This window comes from Vanacampus margaritifer, chromosome 16 (assembly GCF_051991255.1).
Source record: "Vanacampus margaritifer isolate UIUO_Vmar chromosome 16, RoL_Vmar_1.0, whole genome shotgun sequence".
Lineage (NCBI taxonomy): Eukaryota > Metazoa > Chordata > Actinopteri > Syngnathiformes > Syngnathidae > Vanacampus > Vanacampus margaritifer.
The window spans coordinates 7,430,871-7,453,169 of record NC_135447.1 but is presented as its reverse complement, the minus strand read 5'-3'; the positions used below and the strand labels follow the sequence as shown (position 1 = coordinate 7,453,169).

At 38.0% G+C, this 22,299-nt stretch overlaps 2 protein-coding genes across 3 annotated transcripts in view; both read right to left on the bottom strand.

Annotated features, from left to right (window-relative positions):
- Positions 1–3,612: 3,612 nt before the first annotated feature.
- omg (oligodendrocyte myelin glycoprotein) lies at positions 3,613–8,716 on the bottom strand. Its single transcript, XM_077546951.1, has 2 exons — positions 8,556–8,716; positions 3,613–6,958 (listed from the first exon to the last, which is right to left on the bottom strand). The coding sequence occupies exons 1-2, from the start codon at positions 8,561–8,563 to the stop codon at positions 5,818–5,820; spliced, it is 1,149 nt and encodes a 382-aa protein (XP_077403077.1). The 5' UTR covers positions 8,564–8,716; the 3' UTR covers positions 3,613–5,817.
- Positions 8,717–9,048: 332 nt separating this feature from the next.
- ksr1a (kinase suppressor of ras 1a) overlaps positions 9,049–22,299 on the bottom strand; it is a 34,563-nt gene continuing 21,312 nt past the window's right edge. Inside the window, exons 10-21 of one of the 2 annotated variants that reach the window (XM_077546644.1) lie at positions 21,873–22,041; positions 21,562–21,603; positions 21,251–21,299; positions 21,042–21,111; positions 20,113–20,406; positions 18,968–19,164; positions 18,740–18,836; positions 17,652–17,785; positions 17,438–17,569; positions 17,234–17,369; positions 17,031–17,164; positions 14,389–15,940 (exon numbers count right to left, since the gene is read on the bottom strand). In XM_077546644.1, coding sequence (XP_077402770.1) covers positions 15,934–15,940; positions 17,031–17,164; positions 17,234–17,369; positions 17,438–17,569; positions 17,652–17,785; positions 18,740–18,836; positions 18,968–19,164; positions 20,113–20,406; positions 21,042–21,111; positions 21,251–21,299; positions 21,562–21,603; positions 21,873–22,041 — 1,461 coding nt within the window. In that variant the 3' untranslated portion in view covers positions 14,389–15,933. Of the gene's footprint in view, positions 9,963–14,388; positions 15,941–17,030; positions 17,165–17,233; positions 17,370–17,437; positions 17,570–17,651; positions 17,786–18,739; positions 18,837–18,967; positions 19,165–20,112; positions 20,407–21,041; positions 21,112–21,250; positions 21,300–21,561; positions 21,604–21,872; positions 22,042–22,299 lie in introns of those variants that run through there. The other variant, XM_077546643.1, reaches the window with a different exon arrangement.

Below are 22,299 nucleotides of genomic sequence, written 5' to 3'. Positions count from 1 at the left end.
CCCCTTCTTTAGCATATATATACCTATGGCTATGAAGGCCACTGGCGGTAATGCATGACTTCTTCTTCTTTCTTATCGCGGTTGGCAGGTGCGTTAGGTGCAGTACCGCCACCCTACTAAACGGAGTGCATGCATGCGGCAGTAATTAAACTGTACATTAAATGAAAGAAAAAGAAAAAGACTGAATACAAATACCCCCCCCCCCCACACACACACAAAAAGGAAATGAATAAATTGGACATAACAATACAAAATGTGGATGCATAATTATGCACTATGACTGTGTCTCTTATGTCAATTTGTTTTTTGTTTTTTTTAAATTTATCAACCACTGGAACCTTAGCATAAAAACTGTCACAGAAATGTGAATGTCGTGATTTGGGATAGGATTAGTGTTTTTGCCACTTTATTTACATACCAGTGCAGTTGTAATTGATTTAAATGATTATTTATTGTTTTGATCAGGTCATGTTCCATGATTAATGTAACTGCATTGGATTCAATAATAAATGTAAATATTCATATTTTTACTAATGCACCAAATGTCTGCCAGTCTTTTCTATCCTTACTGGCTAACTGACTGCCACCGTGCATTCTTCTCCAATACTGCAAACACTGACCTTAACACTGACCTTGCCTTGTCTGCGCCATCGAGACAAGAAGCGAGATACACCACATCCCCCCCCCCCTCAACCCCAACTATGCTGAAGGGTGGAATTTTGCCTGTCTCATCAGTCTCTCGGCTTCGGCTGGAATACGCCTTGTTATTTTCTGAATTCCAACACATTCCCTTTTTAGTTGATCAGCACCCAGACGGGAAAACATTGCTCTTGGCTGAGAGAGACGGCGAGCCTCTTGGCATATAGACGCAAGCTGTCAATACAGATTAGCTTTTATCAGATAAACTTTATGTGCAACATTGGAGCGTCCTTTGGTTGGGTAACAGCCTGATTTGGGGTTACGATTGATATCGTGCCTTTGCAGTTGGCTCAAAGACGGTTCAAAATGCTTGGTATCGTGTTTAATAAGGTGATATTTAAGGTAGGTTAACGGCAATGGTTCTTTTAGAGGTCAATACTGTATATACAAGGACCGAGTGATTTAGAAAAATAATCTTCTAATTTTATCTTCAATACTGCGATTGAACATATTATTATTTGTTCAAGGTCCTCTTCATATGTATTTTTTTTTTAAAACGAAAACAACCTATAAATAAGTATATTATACATAAATGTTTTGATTTTAAAGGCTAGGCTTATGCTAAAATAAAAGCAAATGGACCATGAATTAATAGGAGACAGTTTATCAATCAACTTCAATTAGATTTTGTAATTTACCAAACATTTTTGACTCGAAGCATTTTAAGCATTCACGACAACTTCGCAAAATTCTAGGAGTTCTATTCTATGAATGAGTACGCCGTAAATCAGATTGCAACAATAATGCAAACAAATATGTGGGTTTTGCACGTCAACTTTTCATGTGTCAGTAAATATGTGGACTACATTCTCTCAACACTATATAAATAAATACAATATACATGTACTAGTACTATAATATAAAATAAAGCCTACTGGTCAAGAGAATTGACTTAAAAACTACATTCTACTATACCTCTTTGACTGCCAAAAACGTTAAACAACGTTTAGTAAAATCCTATGGAGGAGTGCCAAAGACGTTAAAAGACGTTTTTTTTAAAACAGAGGTGAAACTAACCATTTTCTATTGTTGATTACTGAAAAATGGAATAAGGTAGAAACAAACTTTTTTTTCTGATGAAAGATGAGAGTCCAATCTTTCATTTGGTAGTATGTGTGTTTCCATAGTCCAAACACATAATTTTCTGTGGACCTTGAAAGATCAGTCAAAAATGCTTAAATCGGCTGGCACCCACGGCATCCCTTTTCTGAAAACGTCTGGCAGTCAAAGAGTTACTATGATGTCAATTAGAATTTCATCAATTTTTCAGCCCAAATGAATACAGGACAAAATAATTTGATGTGTAATCAAAAACGCTGTTGTTATCATATTTGCAAGTGATTATATTTTATTTATGGTGTGCTGTTTAAAGCAGGGGTGCCCAAAATAAAGCGAGAGAGACAGTTGCGACATTTTTTTTTTTTTTAGCAGCCTGATGCTAATGCAGTTATGATGCTAATGGCACTTTCTATTATGTGCTAGCATTAAGCTAGCAGGCTCAAAGGCAAAATTATGCAGTTGTTTTAAAATACACAACATGTAATCTCTTTGTTTTATGCTTTGCTAGATAGTAAACTTCAAGCGAGAGTGTTAATAAACAGCTCGAAGCCTCTTTTTTGACAATTTGTTCACTATGCTAAATTGTTGCTTGTGAAGTAAGCTAATTTGGGTTTACTACCACCATGGGCTTCAGCATCCATAATCACAATTTTTTTTCTCGCAAAATATCAGCCGAACGTCAAATCTCAAACAACTCCCAAGTCAGGTAGCTTGTATCTCAAAGCGCCACTGTAAATTACCGCACAAGGAGGAATAGAGCACCTAAGAGAAAATGGCAGTTGTAATGTATTCACCTTCATTACTTCCTTTCTTTTCACCGCATGGGGCATTTAAAAGGTGATGTGTGCAATAATTGCATGTTGTGAGATTTGAGGGGATTCTTTGAATAAAATCAAACATTAAAAGGGCAGCGGGTTGTGCTGCTTACAAAGGCATAAAGCGTGATAGTCGCTGTTAGTGCTGTAAAAGGAAAGCGTCAGTCCACTCCAAGCAAACAAGCCCAGACAGAGAGACGAAGAGACCCAGCGGTAAATGATACAAGCCTTCTACACCTTGTCAGTTATTAGGAGAAGAGAAATCTGACACAACTTTGTGTTGTCTGGAGAAACAAAAATAATTGGCTAGTATGAGGCAGCCCTACCTCCTCCAGTAAGCTACTTTGAAAAAACTGTCATAAAGTTCTGAAGCTAAAAACAGCTGGGGAGATTAAATACAAATCTGAAAAAAATATATATATTCACAAATCTGTTATGGAGGTTCATCTTTTTCAGGTTGAAAATGCATGCATTTGAATGCAAGATCATTCTATTTTTAATTACAATTCTCCACAGCAACTGCAGTCTATTTGTTAGTGGCATAGTTTTAGGAAAGTACAAAACATAAAAAGATGCAAATAAAACCTAATTTCCATGCTATTTCACAGCAGTGTGATGTTTTTGTGTTTGATGAATTGCTTTCTGCATAAAATATTACAATTTTACATGAGTTTAGAATTAAAATTATGCTCTCAGTTGAACCTCGCTATAAATTTCAAGACTGCTTTAAGGTTGTGAGGCAACAAGCATAGCAATGGACTATATGCCACGGAGGCGGGACTTCCGACTTCCGTTTCTGGTTTGCGACGTGTGGGCCGCGTTCCCAGTACTTGCGCTTCCGCCTTTATGCCCCTCGGTTGCGCGTTCCCGCCGACGGGTGCGAGGCTGCGAGTGTGTAGTGTCTGTCTCAGTGTCCGAAGGATTTCAGATAGCCGAGACGCCCTCTCGCCGGTGAGCGGGAGCGCGCGGTTGGGGGGGCACAGAGGTGGGGGTACAAGTGTTGGAACGCGGCCAGCAGTGGCCAAAAACCGGCGCTGTTGTGTAAAACCCGGAAGTCGGAAGTCCGTGGCATCTACCCCATAGAAAGTGAACAATGGTTTCTCAGTAAAAAAAATAATTAAAAAATCTAATTGGGTTCATAAGTCCCTCATTGGCTGAAAAAAAATTGTAAAGCATACCTTTTTTCCAAATTTACCTAAATTCAGATTGGTCGCTTATTTGTGCGACATTTTTCATAGAATAAACTGGCTTATATTTGAGAGTTATTGCTCTATGATTACCTTTCAAAGCTGTGCTTGTAGTAGGTAGTTGTCAACTGTGATTAAGTGTGAAGAAAGGCCTTACTGGGATTAATGCTTTTATGCTTAGTTAGTATGCTTACTCATGGGAGATGTAGTTGCTGAATAATTCATCATACTGTGTTCGAATAATAAAAACACCACGTCCGATTTTATAGAACGACGCACAACAAGGTCTTCTGAAAAGAGGTTTTGACACAAAAGTGACAAAACAAAGAATAAGGATTTGGGCATAACTTTAATAATACTCGATGTAATTTGAAAAATCTACTTGCTGCTAGATCAACTACATTCATCTGAAATGGCAGATTTGAATAACATCTTATATGCTTTTTTCTTTATATGCTCCTGGGGAGGTCATTAAAGTAAAGTCTAAACAGACCAGAGTCTGTTCAAATGCATTCATTAACTGCCATTGTACAAACTGACTACAAAAGACAGTAAAAGTCAAATAAGTTAAACAAATCATTTTAGTCGTTACAGTAAAAGGTACTGATTAAGTTAAAATGAATAAATCTAAATTTGAAGGTTCACTGAAGGCTGCGCCTTCAAATTGCATTCAGCATTGAATGTATAGCGCCATCATGTGCTGAAATCTGCTCATTGCAGGACACATATTTCTAAATCAGTGCTGGTGCTTTTCAGGGGAAGCGTTTCAAAAGCAACATGTGTGTTATGAAGAAACAATACTGTGAGACAAATTGGCAATGGAACTAATTGTGATGAATGAAGTTATCGGTATGACCTTTAAATTAGATTCACACTTCAGATCTTAATACCCAATTTTAATTTAGAGGATCTATTTCTATTTAATATAAAGTGTCATTTTTGACCGACTATCATGAATATGAAGCCTAAATATCTCGCTACTTACATTTGAAAATTCCTTATGTGTGGTGAACACCAAATTTGCCTGAGCAATGAACACGATGGTTGTGAAGAAAATGGAACCATTTACCTCCACTAATAGAGGATCAATTGATTGTGTTGAGTGTTTATATAATGTCGTCGCTCAGCAAAAATGACGAGAACAGTTTAAGTGTCTGAATGTACTGTTTTGCTTAAAAAAATAAAAGCCAATTTGTCCACTTTCACGGAGGACTAAATAATGATAATAATAATAACAATAATTACAATAATAATAATGATTCATTTATTTATTTATTTTTACTGAATTTTCGTGTTCAGAGTTGCTATTTGACATTTACTAATCTGGCTACTTATGGTTTACTGTCATTATTTATTTTTCTTACTCTCATTTCTATTTTTTTTTTTACCTCAACCAGAATTTATGGAATTTGACAATTGAGATATTTAGTTCACTAGGTAGAAAAGTGGTTAAATGTGAGAAGACGATCATACGATTAAAAGTTATTACTGATCAATTTGTCACTAAATTTACTTCGGCTTATGTGCATTTTTTTTCCTTTTGACCCTGTCTACAGTGTTCAGTCGAAAAACTCATCTGGTCACATTTTTGTAATCTTTCTGAAACACCACTAAGGTTAGAATTTGGTATCAAGTAATTATGATGAAGTGATACATCTCAACAGACAAACAATCTGTGAATGTTGGGAAGGAGCTAATGTTAGCACAAGTTAGCTATGGTTGACGAGTCTTTCCTCATAGCACACTTCCTGTCCCCCAAACTAATATTTGAGCCATTTGTTTTTAAGGTTAATGTTTGAAGATTAATTACAATTACACTATTTTGGGGGGATTATGTCTTGCGGTCTATTCACAGTTTAAACTATTAATATAGGCACTTTTGAGCATTTATTACTCTTCTTCCAATAGTTAGCATTCCCACCAGCAACATACTTACTGCCACCAACAGGTCAGTCTTAGTACTACGTTAGTGTTGTGCCGCGTTGGTCACCTTGAGTACAACAAATGCTATGTTTAATGTTTAAAATGGTTAAAAATCGGTTTGTGTCTACCAGGCTTCAGAGGCTTTGAGGCAAGATTAGAGACAGGAGGCCCAAGCTAGCAAGGAGAAAAGATGAGAAGAAGTTAGCAAGAGTTTGACCGATGTTGACGCCACCGTAAGACGAGGGATCCTTCGTCCTCACACTCTTAGTACGAAGACCGCTTGTGGTGCTTTCTGTTGCAAAGAAATAGTCGGTTATCCTCGTCGGTCTTTTTGTTATGACTCTCGTGTTTGGAGTTGAACCCGTGAATGAGAAACCAGAAGCTGACGGATCAGGAAGGTCGTTGATTGTGATTGTTGCCTTCGTGGAGTCTCCAGGAAGAAGACTGAAAGAAGTGGAGTTCCACAGTCCCGTCTTTACCCCTCCGCAGATCGGTTGAGGGCGACAGGGGCAGCCCAAGATGAGAGCGGTGCTACGCCGCATCCAGGATAGGAGGTAGGACACGTCAGCTTCGAGGCCACAAGCCCAAGGGTTGTTGCCCAAAGTGAGAACCCGGAGCGACGCCATCTTGTCAAACGCCCCGAACGGGAGACGGGAAAGGCGATTGTCGTGAAGATAGAAGAGGGACACGTTGGGAAGACGGTCCAAAGATCCCGGCAGCACCGTAACAAGTGAATTGTGGGAGATGTCGATGACCTCCAAGCGTGCTGGCATGTTGGTTGGAAAAGTCCAGAGGTGATTATAGCTCAAGTTGAGCGTGCACAAATTGATCAGTGTGTTGTTAATAAAAACGGTCCTCTCCAGCTTGTTGTCGGAGAGGTCAAGTACCCTCAGGTTCCACTGGTGGACCGTATCGTTCTTGTCCAAGCGTTGGATTCGGTTGGAGGCGGCGCGGAGCCGCCAGAGGGAGCGAGGCAAGCGCTCCGGCAGTCGGCTCAGGCGGTTGTTGGACACGTCAAGGACGCGGAGGTGCGTGTAGGAGGCCAGCGCGCCGTCCAGGTCCCGCAGTCGGTTGTGGGACACGTCGAGGGAGCGCAGGTCGCGGCGGAGGCCGTCGGGCAGCTCTCGGAGGGCCCTCCGCGAGCAGTCCACGTCCCTGTGGCTGCGGCCGCAGGAGCAGGCGGCGGGGCACGCGGCGAGGGCTCGTAACCCCAGCAACAAGACGAGCAGGAGCTCCAGAGGGGCCTCATTAGGGGACAGATTTTGCAGCGCACGTCTGCTTAGGGAAAGAGAGGGAGAGCGGCGTGTTACGGTTTGTCTTACGCAGCATTTTCGCCTCGGGAGAGCATGCTGCGTAAGTAAGATGGATGCCTGCAGTGTGGACAGAGAATATACTGTACATTTACTTCCTGGTAGCAAACTGCAGGTTGGTTCCACTGCTTTTTACAGCACTGAAGCTGGGCCTTATTTTGTTTGCGCACACACATTCCTGGAGCCCACTGCATTGTTTGCAGGTAAATACCGTCGCGTTGTATCTCATTTTAATGTCAGAGGAAAGGTTGCTGTCAGGTTAGACACTGCTCTAAATCTGTTCCCACACACACACACAATATAATTATTCTTATTTGTAGTCACATTTTTAAAAAGGGCCAGATGAGAAAAATGGGCTTATAAAACACCCTCTTGTGGCCATTTTACAATTAGGAACATGAAATATATATATATTTTTTAAATGTTAAGTTAAAATGATCAGTCATTGTTTTTTGGGGGGGAATTCTCATATTTCATATCGAAAATGGTGAATCGCTGCCATCTACTGGTGGCTGTGCATTAGTAAAGTTGTTCCCAAGCTCCAAATTTACAGGAGAGCCCAGCCATGTTGGCAGTATAACCGTTATGTATATAAAACTCATCACCAATCATATAACTTTTTTTTTTTTTTTTTTTTGCCTAAGCAATGGATAAGGGTTTATAACTTACACTAATATACGTGCATTTAAGAAAAGTGCATGTTTTGTTTATTTTTCATTCATTTTTTCTTTATTTGCTTTCTTTTCTATTTTAATGATGTATTAGGAAATATAATAACTTATTGTACATTATCATGATATAAGTTATAGGGGGTAGGAATAGATCCGTTTTTGTACTTCTTCCTACTCCCTGTAGATTCCGACTTTACTAATAATGAATTTCCTTTTAACTTTTATTTTCTTTCTTTCACTTTTATTTTGTATTGCATTTATATGTTGAATAAACCAAACCAAGTATAACCGTCAATGGCAGTGAACGGGTTAAAACATAAATTTGAATCAAATCTTCTAGGTAGGTTTACCATTCTGTTTATTTCCATTTTTTAAATCTGTATTATTATTTGTTTAAATCCAAAACAGTATATTTTAACGTTGTTATTTATTATTTCTTTTTAATTATTTGTATTTATTTTTTTATATAGATTATATATTAATATTGGCCTTAATGTTAAAATTATATATCAATTTATTACCATTATTTATTTTCTTTATTATTTATGATTATTTTAGCTTATTTTTTAAAGAATTTTAAAACATTTATTTAAATAAAATTGAACTAAAGTATTATTTATACTTATAGTACTGTACTCTTTATATGTATATATAATGCACTAATTGACAGCGTAATTAATTATTCTAATTAACTCGTTAAACTGACAGCTCTAATATATATATATATGTATATATATATATATATATATATATATAAGTGTATAGAATTTCAAGAAGTTTAGACTGAGACACAAAATACTTTTGTACGACTCCACAGAATAAAAAAACGTGACCCCGATGTTCCATGAACTCGACATGCGTTGGCGAATAAAAGAGAAAAGCACAACTCACCTTCTCATTTTAACATTCCAGTTACTTTTCAAGGCTCCTTTTGTGCCGAAGCAGACTCGCACGCTTTCAACCTTGAAGTCAAGTTGGCTGGAAAAAGAATGCGAGCCTTGCACACGTTTTCAAACGGGGCCCCTTTTTGTCCTCAAATTGACGTCGCCCGTCTCTGGAGATGGATCCGTCCTGTGGGCGCGATCAAGCTGTTGCTGCTTAGTGGTGGGTGGGGAGGGTGTTTCGGAGTGGGGTACGGGGGGTGGGGGGGTAGGAGAAAAGCGGAATACATAATGGGGGGGGGGCTGGCTTTATTTCAACATAGTTCCTTGCCACAAGATGGCTCCAAAGCGCTACTTTTGTCTAAATATACCCCCCTCCATTAGTTTTTATAAAGCTCCTTGACAACAAAATGCCACAAGATTGTGTCAGAGCACTATTTTTGTCCAAATGAACTTCCTCAACTCAATTCAACATAGTTACTTGACACCAAAATGCCATAATATTGCACTAAAATGAAACTTTTTATTGCTTTGCCCAGAGTACAAATACAGCAGTTACAGCAATTAAGCTAAAAAAGGAAAAAAATAATTTGCATTAATTGAAATGCAAAAAATAAAGATACAGATAAAATAAATGTGAAAATCTGGAATTTGGCCAGAAAGCTGCGTAGCAATTTGAAACGGTGTCAAAATACACACATGGAATGCTAAACCGCACTTTTTTGTTCCTCGTTGCCATCAGAGGGGGCATCGCCATCGTTTTGCTGTGTCAAACAGGATGAATCTTCAACTGGGGTGACATCACCAGCTTCTTCACTTTCAGCCTCCTTCTGCTTCCCTTCTCCCTTTTCTCCATTCTCATGGCCCCGCACACTTTCCTGGTTGGGGCCACTATGGTCCGCTTGTGCTCGACCCGCGTCAGTCAGTAACATGCTGGTCTCTTTGGCTTCCGTCTCCGAGTTACTTTTGTATTTGCCGTCCCGTTCCGTCCGCTTTGCAGGGTCGCTTCCCAGCATCCTGATGCGTTTGCTCATCTGGCACACTTTGCAGGTCAGCATTAAAGTGGACAGCAGCAGAATGACACAGATAAGAATCAGGCCTGCTGTTAGCATCAAGAGCGGGATGCATTTATTACTTGTGTCCAACACGGCAACCGGGGAGGTGGCGCCGCTTGGCGTCAAGTCCGGCGAAGGGTTCGATTTTGAGGTGCTACTGACGGCCGAGGTGATTTGAGTGGTGGCGGCCCGGGATGATCGACCCGGAGAAATAGCACTGACTGGTATGTTTGCTTTTGGGGTTCTTGGGTCAGGGGTCGAGGTCAACAGGTTGTTTTGAGCTCCGCACGTCAGGGCCCTGAGTGCAATTATGCCGAATAGCAGGGGACAAATTGTGGGGGCTTTCATGGTTGCTAATGTAGCTGAAAAGAAGCGAGAGAACAAGTGAGTCAGCGCTGGTTAGCTAAGTAGGTCAGTCAAACAAAAGAATTAGCAATTTGGGCACAAAGGTAAGTAATGAGTCAATATATTACATTTAAAAAATAAAATATATAATATAATAATATAATATAAATAAATAAATAAATAAAAATATTAGTAAGTAAGTAAATAATTTGTATAATTAGCATATTGGCAAATAAATAATTAATGTAAATATCACAAGTAAGTTTTTTTTTTTTCAGGTTTAAGTGAATAATCAAGTGTTGCTCAATTATTTTTTCGTCACTCAAATGTAACAAATTTCAGAAAATAACTATAGGAAATTACAGTATGTATCAATTCAGTAAGTAATCTATGTACCGGTAAGCAAGTCAAAGTAGCTTTAAATGTATCAGGATAAAATCAATAAAATATAAATAATTAAATAAATCAAAAATATTAGTAAGTAAATCATTTGTATAATTAGCATATTGGCAAATAAATATAAAATAATAAATATCACAAGTAAGTTTATATATTTTTTCAGGTTTATATAATAATAATAATAATAATAATAATAATATAATATAATAATCAAGTAATAGTGTTGCTCAATTATTTTTTTGTCACTCAAATGTAATGAATTTCAGAAAAAAAACTATAGGAAATTACAATAGTACCGGTAAGCAAGTCAAAGTAGCTTTAAATGTATCAGGATAAAATCAATAAAATATAAATAATTAAATAAATGAAACATATTACTAAGTAAATAATTTGTATAATTAGCATATTGGCAAATAAATAATAATGTAAATATCACAAGTAAGTTTATATATTTTTTCAGGTTTATATAATAATAATAAAAATAATAATAATAATAATAATAATATAATATAATAATCAAGTAATAGTGTTGCTCAATTATTTTTTTGTCACTCAAATGTAATGAATTTCAGAAAAAAAACTATAGGAAATTACAATAGTACCGGTAAGCAAGTCAAAGTAGCTTTAAATGTATCAGGATAAAATAAATAAAATTAAAAAAATTAAAAAATCGATATATATTATTAAGTAAATCATTTGTAGAATTAGCATATTGGCAAATAAATAATTCATGTAAATATCACAAACTTTTTTCAGTTTAAGTGAATAATTAATAGTGTTGCTCAATTATTTTTTTGTTTTTGCAATTTATTTCAGAAAATAACTATGTATTAATTCCGTAAGTAATCTATGTAAGCAAATATGTAGGCACGCAAGTAAAACTAGTTTTAAATGTATTAGGAACATTTTTTTATATACAGTAAGCATGTAGAAATGAAATAAAACAACACATATGTCTGAACTTGGCTGTCTGTCTCCAGGCATGAGAGGGAAATAAATAGTATCTTCTTATCATTTAAAAATATATATATAAAAGAAGTGACTTACATTGGAAGTGATTGATCCCAAGACGCCAAACTTGCGTGACAAAAAGAAGAGCTGAAGACGAGCGCGTAAAAGACTCATTTACAGTCAAACAAATCAATAGCGTGTAAAAGCTGGCATACTTCTCCATTTGGGCTAGTGAGAAAAGGAAGCGGTTTTAGTGAGAACATCTGTGGGGTGAAACACGACACTACACTTAAGATTGATCTATTTTCAAAAAAAATTTTAAGGGTCAGTGAACTTGAATAATGCAATTTGGTAGAATGATAAACATTACTTTGGTATTTTTAATCTTGTTGTATTTCTCGGGCCTGAGCAGACTAAGTATGATTTAAATGATGTTAAGAGTGCTGTGGTGTCGACTAAAAGAGAATCACAGGTTGAAAGCAAGGAAAATGTGGAAGGAACTGAGAGCAGGTCACAGTCCCAAGTGTGTTTTTTCTTTGTCTCATTGTAGCAAGTTAGCCGAGCAGGTGTTGTATATAATTAACAGTATTTATTTTTATTTTTTTTAAATCTTGTATTGAGTCAAAAAAAATATTTACAATACAATCAATGTACCTACACTGCATTCTGATTAATATTGTGCTTGTGGATGGAATATGAATTAAGCAGCAAACTCTACTTTTTCAATTTTTTTTATCCATCTCAGCGGGCGGCCATTTTGTCACTTGCCTTCGACTGAAAACGACAACGCAGTTGAGCAGGGGCTCGGGTTAACAACCAATCAGACATCAGCTTACAAATGTCACATTACCAAACCCAGAAAACAGGTGAGCTGTGATTGGTTGTTGCCTGAGCTCTCAGGGATTGTGATGTCATTGTCAGCAGCCGGCAATTGACAAAATGGCCGCCGGCGGAAACGGATCAAAATGGGTGGATTTAGCTGCTTAATTCATATTCCACTAACACAGTATTGATCAAAATACTGTATTTAGACTAGTTTGGGGAGGAAGATATTGTAAAGATCTTTTTGGGACTTGACTTCCTTTTTAAGTACATTTTAGAGTTGAATCAGTACTTCTACTTAAGTACAGAATGTAAGTACTTTTGCCACCTCTGCAGTGACAATAATAAACGCAATGGTAGCTTATTTAATCAGTAAATATACCAAAATGCAAAAGGACAATTTGTCATTTGACGGTCCAGTGGAGAAAGAGGACATTTTGTGTCTGCCCTCCCCCGCAAGGTCATGTGATCCACTCGGCATCTTCTGTGCGGAACGGATCAGTATGAGTGTGCAAAAAAAAAATCCATCCCTCCCTTCTTATCAGTCAATGTTTCTCATTTTACTGACACGTAGCGAGACTCTTGATTGATTCCTCGCCGAAATGACTCTCGAGGCGGCAAGGTGAAACGCAAGGTGTTTTTGTTTTGCTGCCGTTGAAGCTTTAAAGTTTGCTCTAAATCGAGATGAGGACCGGCAAGTAGATTAGGACACCCTGATAAATGCGCTTTACTGGAATGTCCAATCGATATTTGGATGACCCAGTTGCAACCCGGAGAGGGCAAGTCGCCCTCTGTTGCCGGGTCTTCGCGCCACCCGCAGTTGGATACTTTCCTCTGCGATAAACACAACCACGCTACAGTGATGATGTGCTAATTTTGTATTTTCGGTGACAATAAATATTGCAATACTGTCCCTCCGCTATTTGAATCAATAATTGATGCCCATCCAAAGAGGTTTGCAATTGCCTATTTATGACACAAGATGGTGGCTGTTAGAAAAGGCCATGGCCTGACGAAATGAAGCTCCTCCCCTCACTATTGCAGTGTCATAGAGCAGTGGTCACAACAAACAGGCACGTGCCACTTTGGACCGGCCTCACAGTTGAAAGAATAATAAAAATAAAAAAAACGTACTGTTCTTGTTTAATCATTATCAGAGGCTAAAAAAAAAGAGAGTTTATTTTGATAAGTAACAGGATTCTCTCTGTTACAACTGACGGGCTAGCAAAATAAGTAAAAAAAAAAAAAACTGACATTTAATTTTGAAAGTTTCTTTCTAATTGATGAGACAACACAAGAGCCTCTGACCAGGACATCAAAAATGAAAACAACAAAAGTTATTTTACTAATTATAGACCGATATCCCTACTCCTACAATTAAAAAAAAAAAATCAGAGAAGAATAATTCACACGGGATATCCACAAGATAGGAAAGAATATGTACCGGTAGTTGGTGTCTTTATAGATCTAAAAAAACAAACAAAAAAATAATGCTTTGACACTCCAAGATTTTAAAGGGATACCTCAAGGGTCTGTAATAGGCCCTAAATCATTATTTCAACTCATTCACTGCCATTGAGGACTATAAACGTAAAAAAATCATGTGAACTATTTCTGTTAGTTTCAATTTTTTTCATTTAATTTCATTTTTTTATGAAAACTTAGAAAAAAATTATTGTACATTTATAACAGATATCAAATTTGTGATTAATTTCAACTATTGAAGTCATGCGATTAATTACGATTAAAAAAAAAAAACGTCTAACGCCCCTTTTTTTTATTAGGGGCGTCAGGTGATTACATTTTTTTTATTGTAATTGATCACTTGACTTCACTAATTGACTAACGATTAATCAAAAAATGTATATCTGTTATAAACTTACAATAAAAAAAAATCTAGGTTTTCATACTCTTGTTGGCAAAAGCGGAAAAAAAAATGTTAAACTAATAGAAATAGTCAAACAGAAATTTTGACGTCTATAGCCGTCAACGGCAGTGAATGAGTTAATAACATATGCAATGTTTCTGAATACTCAAACGTGTCGTATTTGCAGATGATGCTACTCTCTCCCGTGTTGGCAAAATCCTTGAACAGCGTCTGAATACGGTTGACAGTGAACTGAACACACTGAAAAAGTAGTTTGATGTCAATAAATTAGCACTAAATTTGGAGGAATAACAAAGTTTATTTTCTTAGGCACAAAAAAATAAACCAAAGTAATATCACTGTGCGTTCCATTGAGATGGAAAGAGTATATAATACAAAATTCCTTGGAATGATCATTGATGCCAAGCTTTATTGGAAACCACATATAGATAACGTTAAAACTAAAAAGGTCAAAAGTTACAGCTATTCTTTGTAAAAGTAAGACGTCCTGGACCTGAACATTAATCAGTATACGTAATTTATAGTTTGCTATTACTTCTATGTATGACATATGGTATCGTTCTGATTAAAGCTGATTGAATAAATGAACCATCCAACCAACCAAATACAGTCAACGATAATTTCCCCCGCAACACATTACGACTGCAAGTGAATAAGCAGAATTTTGCGCTCTATATTAAAAGCTGCAGTCAGGAGGGCAATAAAGAATTTGTATTGTTACATGACGAGCCTCATTTTATTGTCTTCCAAGGATGAAAACAGAACCCTGCGTGTACAGAACGGTCTTCACAATGCGATACAAAAATATGAATTTTTACAACAGAAAAAACAAACAAAAAAAAAAACATGTATTGGCCCATTTAAAAAAAAAAAAAAAAAAAGGTACATTCTTTGTACATGACAAAAATATAAATATATATACACATCTGTCTCGGCGGAAGTGGGCCGTATTCAAAAAAATGTGGTGAAAATGTTTGTACAAATGTTCGATCATCATAAATTGCTGTACATTAAATAATGTATTTACAGTACTTAGCAACGGATTCGCAACAGAAATTAAGCTAATTAACCCGGCATGTTTCACTCGTACACACGCACACGCATTGCAAGCACAAGAAAACAAAAACAAACAAGAGGTAACGTTTAAGGAAGATAGAGGACACTTTTTGCGCCAGGTTCCTGATTTTTTTCTTCTTCTGTCTTTTGTGTGTGTGTGTGTTTTTTTTTCTTTCTTTGTGAAGTCACTCAGCTGCTTGAAATAACTAATATTCTTATAAGGTGCACTTGACATCTTTAAAAAATAAAATAAAAATAATCCAGCATGTATTCCTTTCCCTGGGATGATGTTGAATGAGTAAAAGGGGGCGGGGCATGTAATTAAATGCTTAAGAAATCAATGGGTAGGTGTGGAAGGGTCACTAAACTAGCACAGAACAAAGAATAGATCCCCCCGCCCCCTTTTTTTTTTTTTTTTAAACCAAATGCCACAAAACACTGCAATGGTCACCAAATTACAAAAATAAAACAAATACTGTAAATAAGAAAGGAAGCTTTTGCAAAAGACATGCAATCACTGTTAAGAAGAAGAAGAAGAAGAAGAAGAAAAAAAACAGAGCCAAATGAACTGGAAGGCTTCGGGGCACATCACACGAGCGAGCTGGTCATGTGATCACAAACAAAGCCTCAGAGAAACCCAAAGGGAGGGGAGGAGTTAAAAAAAAAAAAAAAAAAGAGTGTGCTACGCCTCAGTCCACTCATGCTCGCTTTTCAAACAAGACAAGTGAGCGGACAGAGAAGATGAGTGTGTGTGTGTGCGTGTGTAAGTGGAGTGTGTTGGAGGCAATGCTTTGAACAATCCTGTGGGCATTAAGGATTCGGGAGCATGCAAGGCAGACCCAGGCTTTGTGTTGCATTGCTTATGTTTGCCGCTACAACCTGGAGGCCGACAGGAGACAAAAGAGACAAAAAAAAGAGAGCAAAGGAAGAGGCGGTCATTAATAGACGACGGTTAGTCGATCGGTTCAAGGCGACAGGGTTGGGAAGATTTCAAGACAAGAAGGCACACTTGGAGATGATTATTGTATTAGTTCATCTCAAATTGATGGCTTTGGTGTGGTTTTTGCTTAAGGAAAGTGAAAGTAAATGAAACAAAAAACAAGAATAATAAAAAAAAAAAAAAAATCAAATAGTGCTGTTGAATGTTAGATGATAATTTTTTTTTTAACTCTGACTGCCAGACGTTTTCAGAAAAGGGATGCCGTGATGAAATGAAACGAGACCAAATGAAAGATTGGACTCTCGTCTTTCATCAGAAAAAAAAGTTTGTTTCTACCTTATTCCGTTTTTCAGTAATCAACAATAGAAAATGGTTAGTTTCACTTCTGTTTTGAAAAAAACGCCTTTTAACGTCTTTGGCACTCCTCCATAGGATTTTACTAAACGTTATTTAACGTTTTTGGCAGTCAAAGAGTTAAGAAATGTTATGAAAAGCACAAAGTAAGATACGGAATTATTACTCTATAAATACTTTGAAAAATGCACGGGGGAAAAAAGCGTAACCACCCACCCAACGCGAATTACAGTGATGCCTTGAGATACAAGTGATCCATCTTCACAAATTCAAGATACAAGCTGTGGATCGGCCATTTTTTTTTTCTCTTAGACTTGCCAGCGCAAACTTAAACTTAACAGTAATTTCTGGACTACAAGCCGCTACTTTTTTTTTTTCACTTGCATTCGACCCTGCGGCTAATACAGAGGTGCGGCTTATCCATCAGATCACAAGGGGGCGTACTATCAAAAATATTCAATTCATCAAATAAAAAATCTTTTGAACTCCACATGCGGCCAAAGTATGATTATGCATTTATTTTCCTGTCAATCTCTAGAGAATCTGTTATGTTCATTTCTGGAACCGCTTATTCCTATCATTCATTATGTATATATATATATTTAGATTTTTTTTTAAACCGTAAAGATATTGCAAAAAAACGTTTTTTTTTCTGCCATCTTGTGGGATACCTACTCTGCTGACTTCCAGAAGTGTCCCGGGTGAGACAGCCTGCGGTTGAGTTTGGGCAGCTTCTCCAGCATGTCGGCCAGCTGCGTGAAAGGGGGCCGCTCCCGCAGGTCGTAAGCCCAGCAGGCCGAGAGGATCTCCTGAGCCGGAGAAGACGCTTCGGATCAGATCACCGGACAAAAGGCCCGACCCGGAAACTTGGGACTCACCGTGACCTCCTTCCCCAGGCTGATTTCTGACAGGATCTTTTTGATACCTTCTCCACTGCCCACCTGCCAGATGGTTGCTTCCACAGGCTGGTTGGTGATTGGCCAGTCCCTTACTTGCAACTCGTACCAAATGGTGCTGCAAAACCAAATGCGTGATTACTCTTTCATGTTCGGTCTCAAATTGACGCACGGAGCGCATCTTACCCAAAAGCGTACACATCTGCCGCAGTGGAGAAAGGAAGTCGATCCTCGTTGTTACCCGGACTCATTTTACGCACTATTTCTGGTGCGAGGTAACAAATCCAGCCATGTGGAAGTTTGAGCTGATTCTCCCGCCTGAAACAGTAGCCAAAAACAGCACCTTAGGCCGGCTGTGTAACAAGTGACAAGAAATTTTGATTTTCCAACTTGGACTTACCTCCCTTCCTGAACAACACCAGAGATCCCAAAAAGGCCAAAGTCGGTGATCACGACCTTGTTGGTATCATGAAAAACGTTCTTTGACTTCAAGTCTTTGTGGACAATGCCTTTCGCGTGCAGATATCCCATTCCCTACATCGGGAGAAAGTTCATTATATGTTTCATTCAAACCTAAAAAATTATAAATATGTTTTTTTTAATACTTCACTCCCAAAACTTTTTTTTTTTTTTTTAATGCTAGAGCATATAGAAGGTTTGATGCAGCTTCTGACATGAAGAGGTCGCTTAAAGCAATAGTAGTTATTACAAAAACAGCCAGCAGGTGGCAGCAGAGTATAAGAGATCAGCCAGGGCCATGTTGCAACAAGCTCTTTTCCCCAGTGTTTTGTGAATAACGATGAGTTAAAATTAGCTAATGCTAATTGCTGCAAAACGGACACAGATCCAAATAGACTTTTTTTTTCCTGATGAAAGAAGAGACTCTAATCTTTCTTTTGGTAGGTTTCATGTTTTATAGCAATAGAACACAAATTTCTGTGGGCCTTGCAAAATCAGTCAGTAAAATGGCCGCTCCCTTTAATCAAAACACATTATTATGATGAATATTGTGTTTGTGGAACATGAATTAAGCAGTAAAATCCACCTGTTTTTTTTTTCCAATCTCAGGGGGCGGCCATTTTGCCACTTGCTGTCGACTCAAAATGTCATCACAGTTGCTCACGCAACGATCAATCACAGCTCAGCTGTTTTCTGAGTTTGGTCATGTGACGTCTGCAAGTTGATTGGCCATTACTCCGGCCGGGCCCTGAACAATTGTGACATCATTTCCAACAGCAAGTGGCAAAATGGCCGCCCCCTGAGATGGATTAAAACCGGGTGGATTTTACTGCTTTAATCATATTCCACAAACTCAATATCAATCACCATAATTAATTAATTAATTGAGACTAGCGGGGCCCTTCTTGTGAAGAAGATTTTTTTGGGTTGAGTTCATCTTTAAATATTTATAGTGAAAACCGCTAATGGTGAATATTTATTGATCAACGGCGAGGTGTTTAAAACCCAAATGACTCAACAGGAAACTACCTTGACAATCTCCTGGGCGATTTGTCTGGTCTTGTTGATATCCAAAGTGTTTTTCGTATCTCTTACAACGGAATACAGCGTCCTCCCTTTACAGAAACTGTGAACGGAATGAAAACAAAAGCATTTAGTTACTTTGGTGGTGCATTTTTTGGTTGGATTTACCCAGCATGGTTCAAGTGACACAATTCGGGCCATTATATCATTAGGGTGGAATATTCAAGCTCTCACCTGGTGATGATAGCTAAGTGGGGCGGGGCCATGCAAGCCCCCATGAAGAGCACCACATTCTCATGCCTGGTCTGCCTGTAATTCATCACTTCCTTTTTGAAGAGCTTCAGGTGATCCTGATTGTTCCCGTCGATCTCGAGAAGTCGGATGGCCACCTCGCCGTGCCATCGACCTTTATGCACTTTGCCCCAACGGCCCTGGATCAACAAACGGGCATTAAAAGCGCCCTTTCAGAATTAGTCATAATATCATGCGCCAAATAGCTATATGCCCTTTTTTTTCGCAATTTTTTTCTTATTAGTCTATGCGGTTCACACAGATTTAAAATTTTCAATTTGACTCTAAACTGAGTAAAATTTATACTTGGAAGAGAGTAAACTATCATTTGTAAATTTTAGTCAGTATGTTTAATGTCTATTGAGAGAATGTCTATCCCGTTACAAAATTAACAAAAGATTTTTCACTAAGTACATTTTGCAAAGAAAGATTTTGATTCAATTGTACTAGTTTATTATTATTATTTTTTCTCTCCCTTCTTATTCGGTAATTTTACCGATTCGACATGTCATCATCATTGCTCTCTCTCTCTCTTTTTTTTTTTGGGGGTACTAGTTTATTCCTAATAAACAACAACAACTATACTCACTCAAGGGTTGAGGAACAAACCCCCAACTTCAGTTTGGGAAACAACCAATCTACTCCCTGAGCAATATTTTAACACCCTTACCGTGTGTTAACTTATCGCTCGTGTCAGCTCGAATCTTCGTACCACCAAAAACGATGTTTTTTGGTCTCCTTTTGAATATTAGTAAATAGCAGTGACAGTCTCCCAAGCTGAAGGTCGTGAGTTCGTTCCTCTACTCTTGAGTAACTTTTTTTTTTTTTTTTAAATAAACTATTAAAATGCATCCATCTAAATTTCTGAGTGAAAAAAACATTACTAGGTTTTTCTCATGGGATAGGCCAATTTTCTCGTACACAGTAAAAACACTTTGAGTTCAATCAAACCCAGGTTAAAAACCATAGTTCTATAATAATGAGCATTTCTTGGAACAAAACCACCATGATGACAACTTTAATGACAATTATCTCCATTTTACAGCTACTGAATGCGATCATCTTCCATCTATTTCTGGCTTCTTTACCTTCCCAATGAGTTCCCCGAGGTCCAGCTGCTCAAAAGGGATGTCCCATTCCTGCAGGTAGACGCTGGTCTGGCTGGCTTTGCGTGAGATGGGGACCTTCCACTGGTTCCCCCGCGGGCAGGGCAGGTCGTCCAACTTGTCGCTTTCGCACTCGCCGTCGGAACCCATGTTCATCCGGATCTCCTCGCCGTCCTCCTCGTCCTCGCCGTCGTCGCAGATCTCCTCCTCGTCCTCCTCATTGTCCTCGTCCAATTCAGGGTCTTCATCTTCGACCTCGATGTCGTCCTCCACTTCCTACGAGGGGACCGTTATTTGCTCTTTGACTCATTCACTGCCATTGACGGCTATAGACGTCAAAAATTCATTTGAACTATTTCTATTAGTTTCCACATTTTTTCCCCCACTTTTGTTAACAAGCGTATGAAAACCTCGAAAAAAATGTATTGTACATTTAGAACAGATGTAAAATTTGTGATTAATCTTGAGTTAACTAGTGAAGTCATGTAATTAATTACAATTAAAAATAATTAATCGCCTGATGTCCCTAATAAAAAAAATGATTATTAAAAATGAGGGGCATCAGACAATACATTTTTTTTATTGTAATTGATCGATTAACCACAAATTTTATATCTATTCTAAATGTATAATAAAAAAATCTCGGTTTTCATACTCTTGTTAACAAAAGTGGAAAAAAAATGTTAAACTAATAGAAATAGTTCTGATTAATTTTTGACATCAATGGCAGTGAATGAGTTAAATGGATTCAGCGCAGAATTGTAGAGTCATTTTAATCAGTTTTCACCAACGTTTGGGTCAGAAGAACCCACTTCAGGTCTAAGTTATTTTATTATTGGTCAACTAATAAATCATGTATCATCATTATATTCAACAACAAACTTTCATGAAATGTTCTTGTCATGCCATACCTCCTCGTCTTCATCTTCATCTTCAACCAAATCATCATGAATGTCTTCTTCCGATTGCTCAATCTCACTGCTGTAATCCAAGAACAAAATCCAATGAAAAGTATTCTCACAATTCTCCATGAGAGATGAAAAATCAACATATATATATATATATATATATATATATATATATAAATAGGAATGTAGGCATAAAAAGAGTGAAGTCTTACACTGTATCTTGGAGAATATCAGTATGTAAATTAGCAGGGCTGGAGACGTCTGAGAAGCATGAAATATAAAAAGTACTCAAAAAGATTCATACATGTAAATGCAAGACAACTACATGCAGTTTCCCATTATCGCCAGCAGATGGCGGTAAAACAACATTGATATGCATGGCTCTAGTAGAACTACCATGACACTGTGAAACCTCAGAGGAATGACATGCAGAGAGAGGGCAGTAGCAGCTGCAGGCTATCTGGGATTTGCACAAGGAAATGACGGGAAGGTGACGATGCAGTATGACATGTCTGGGACTCACCAGGGAAGATAAACTGCTGTCTATGCTGAAAATAGCAGGCAGCTTTCATAAAAAAATAAAATAAAATTCGAATACAAAAAGTCGGAAAGGCCAGCAAGCGTGGCAGAGGGAGAGAGACGCATAATTAGTTTTTTTTTCTCAAAAGAAGAAACTTTCAAATGCACAACCATTATAAGTTCTCAGTGTTAATTCCATAGAGGGATCTAATTCTTATTCGAGGAAATTTAAAGAATATTAACATACTGTACTGCAACTCATGCTAGCATGCACACTTCCATTATTCGTGTATGTGTGTTATCTGTGAGGCTCACCTGGAAAGTTGAAGCGGCTGTCCCGATGGCCTTTGGGCGAGGGGTTGGGCGGCGGCGTGGCGCTGGGAGGGTTGCTCTGCTGGAAGGGTGCCGGGGACGAGGGCGTGGACGAGGTCGTGGAGGACGGATTGCTGCTGGAGTCGAGCTGGTTCAGGACGGGAGGATGATCCTGCTGACACAAGCCACTCAAGTTTAGAGATCAGACGAACATTACACTCGGCCCACACGTCGCAAACCGGAACCGGGGACAAAGCTGATGTGTGAAAACCGGAAGTTGGAAGTCCCGCCCTCCTCTGTGGCATATAGCCCATATGAAAATGTACCGCACTTGAAAAAAATAAAATACAAAATAAAGGACCCTGAGAAATAACTCTAAAAAAAAGTCAATAAAAACAAATGATGCAAAATATTAGGGGTGTGAATTGCC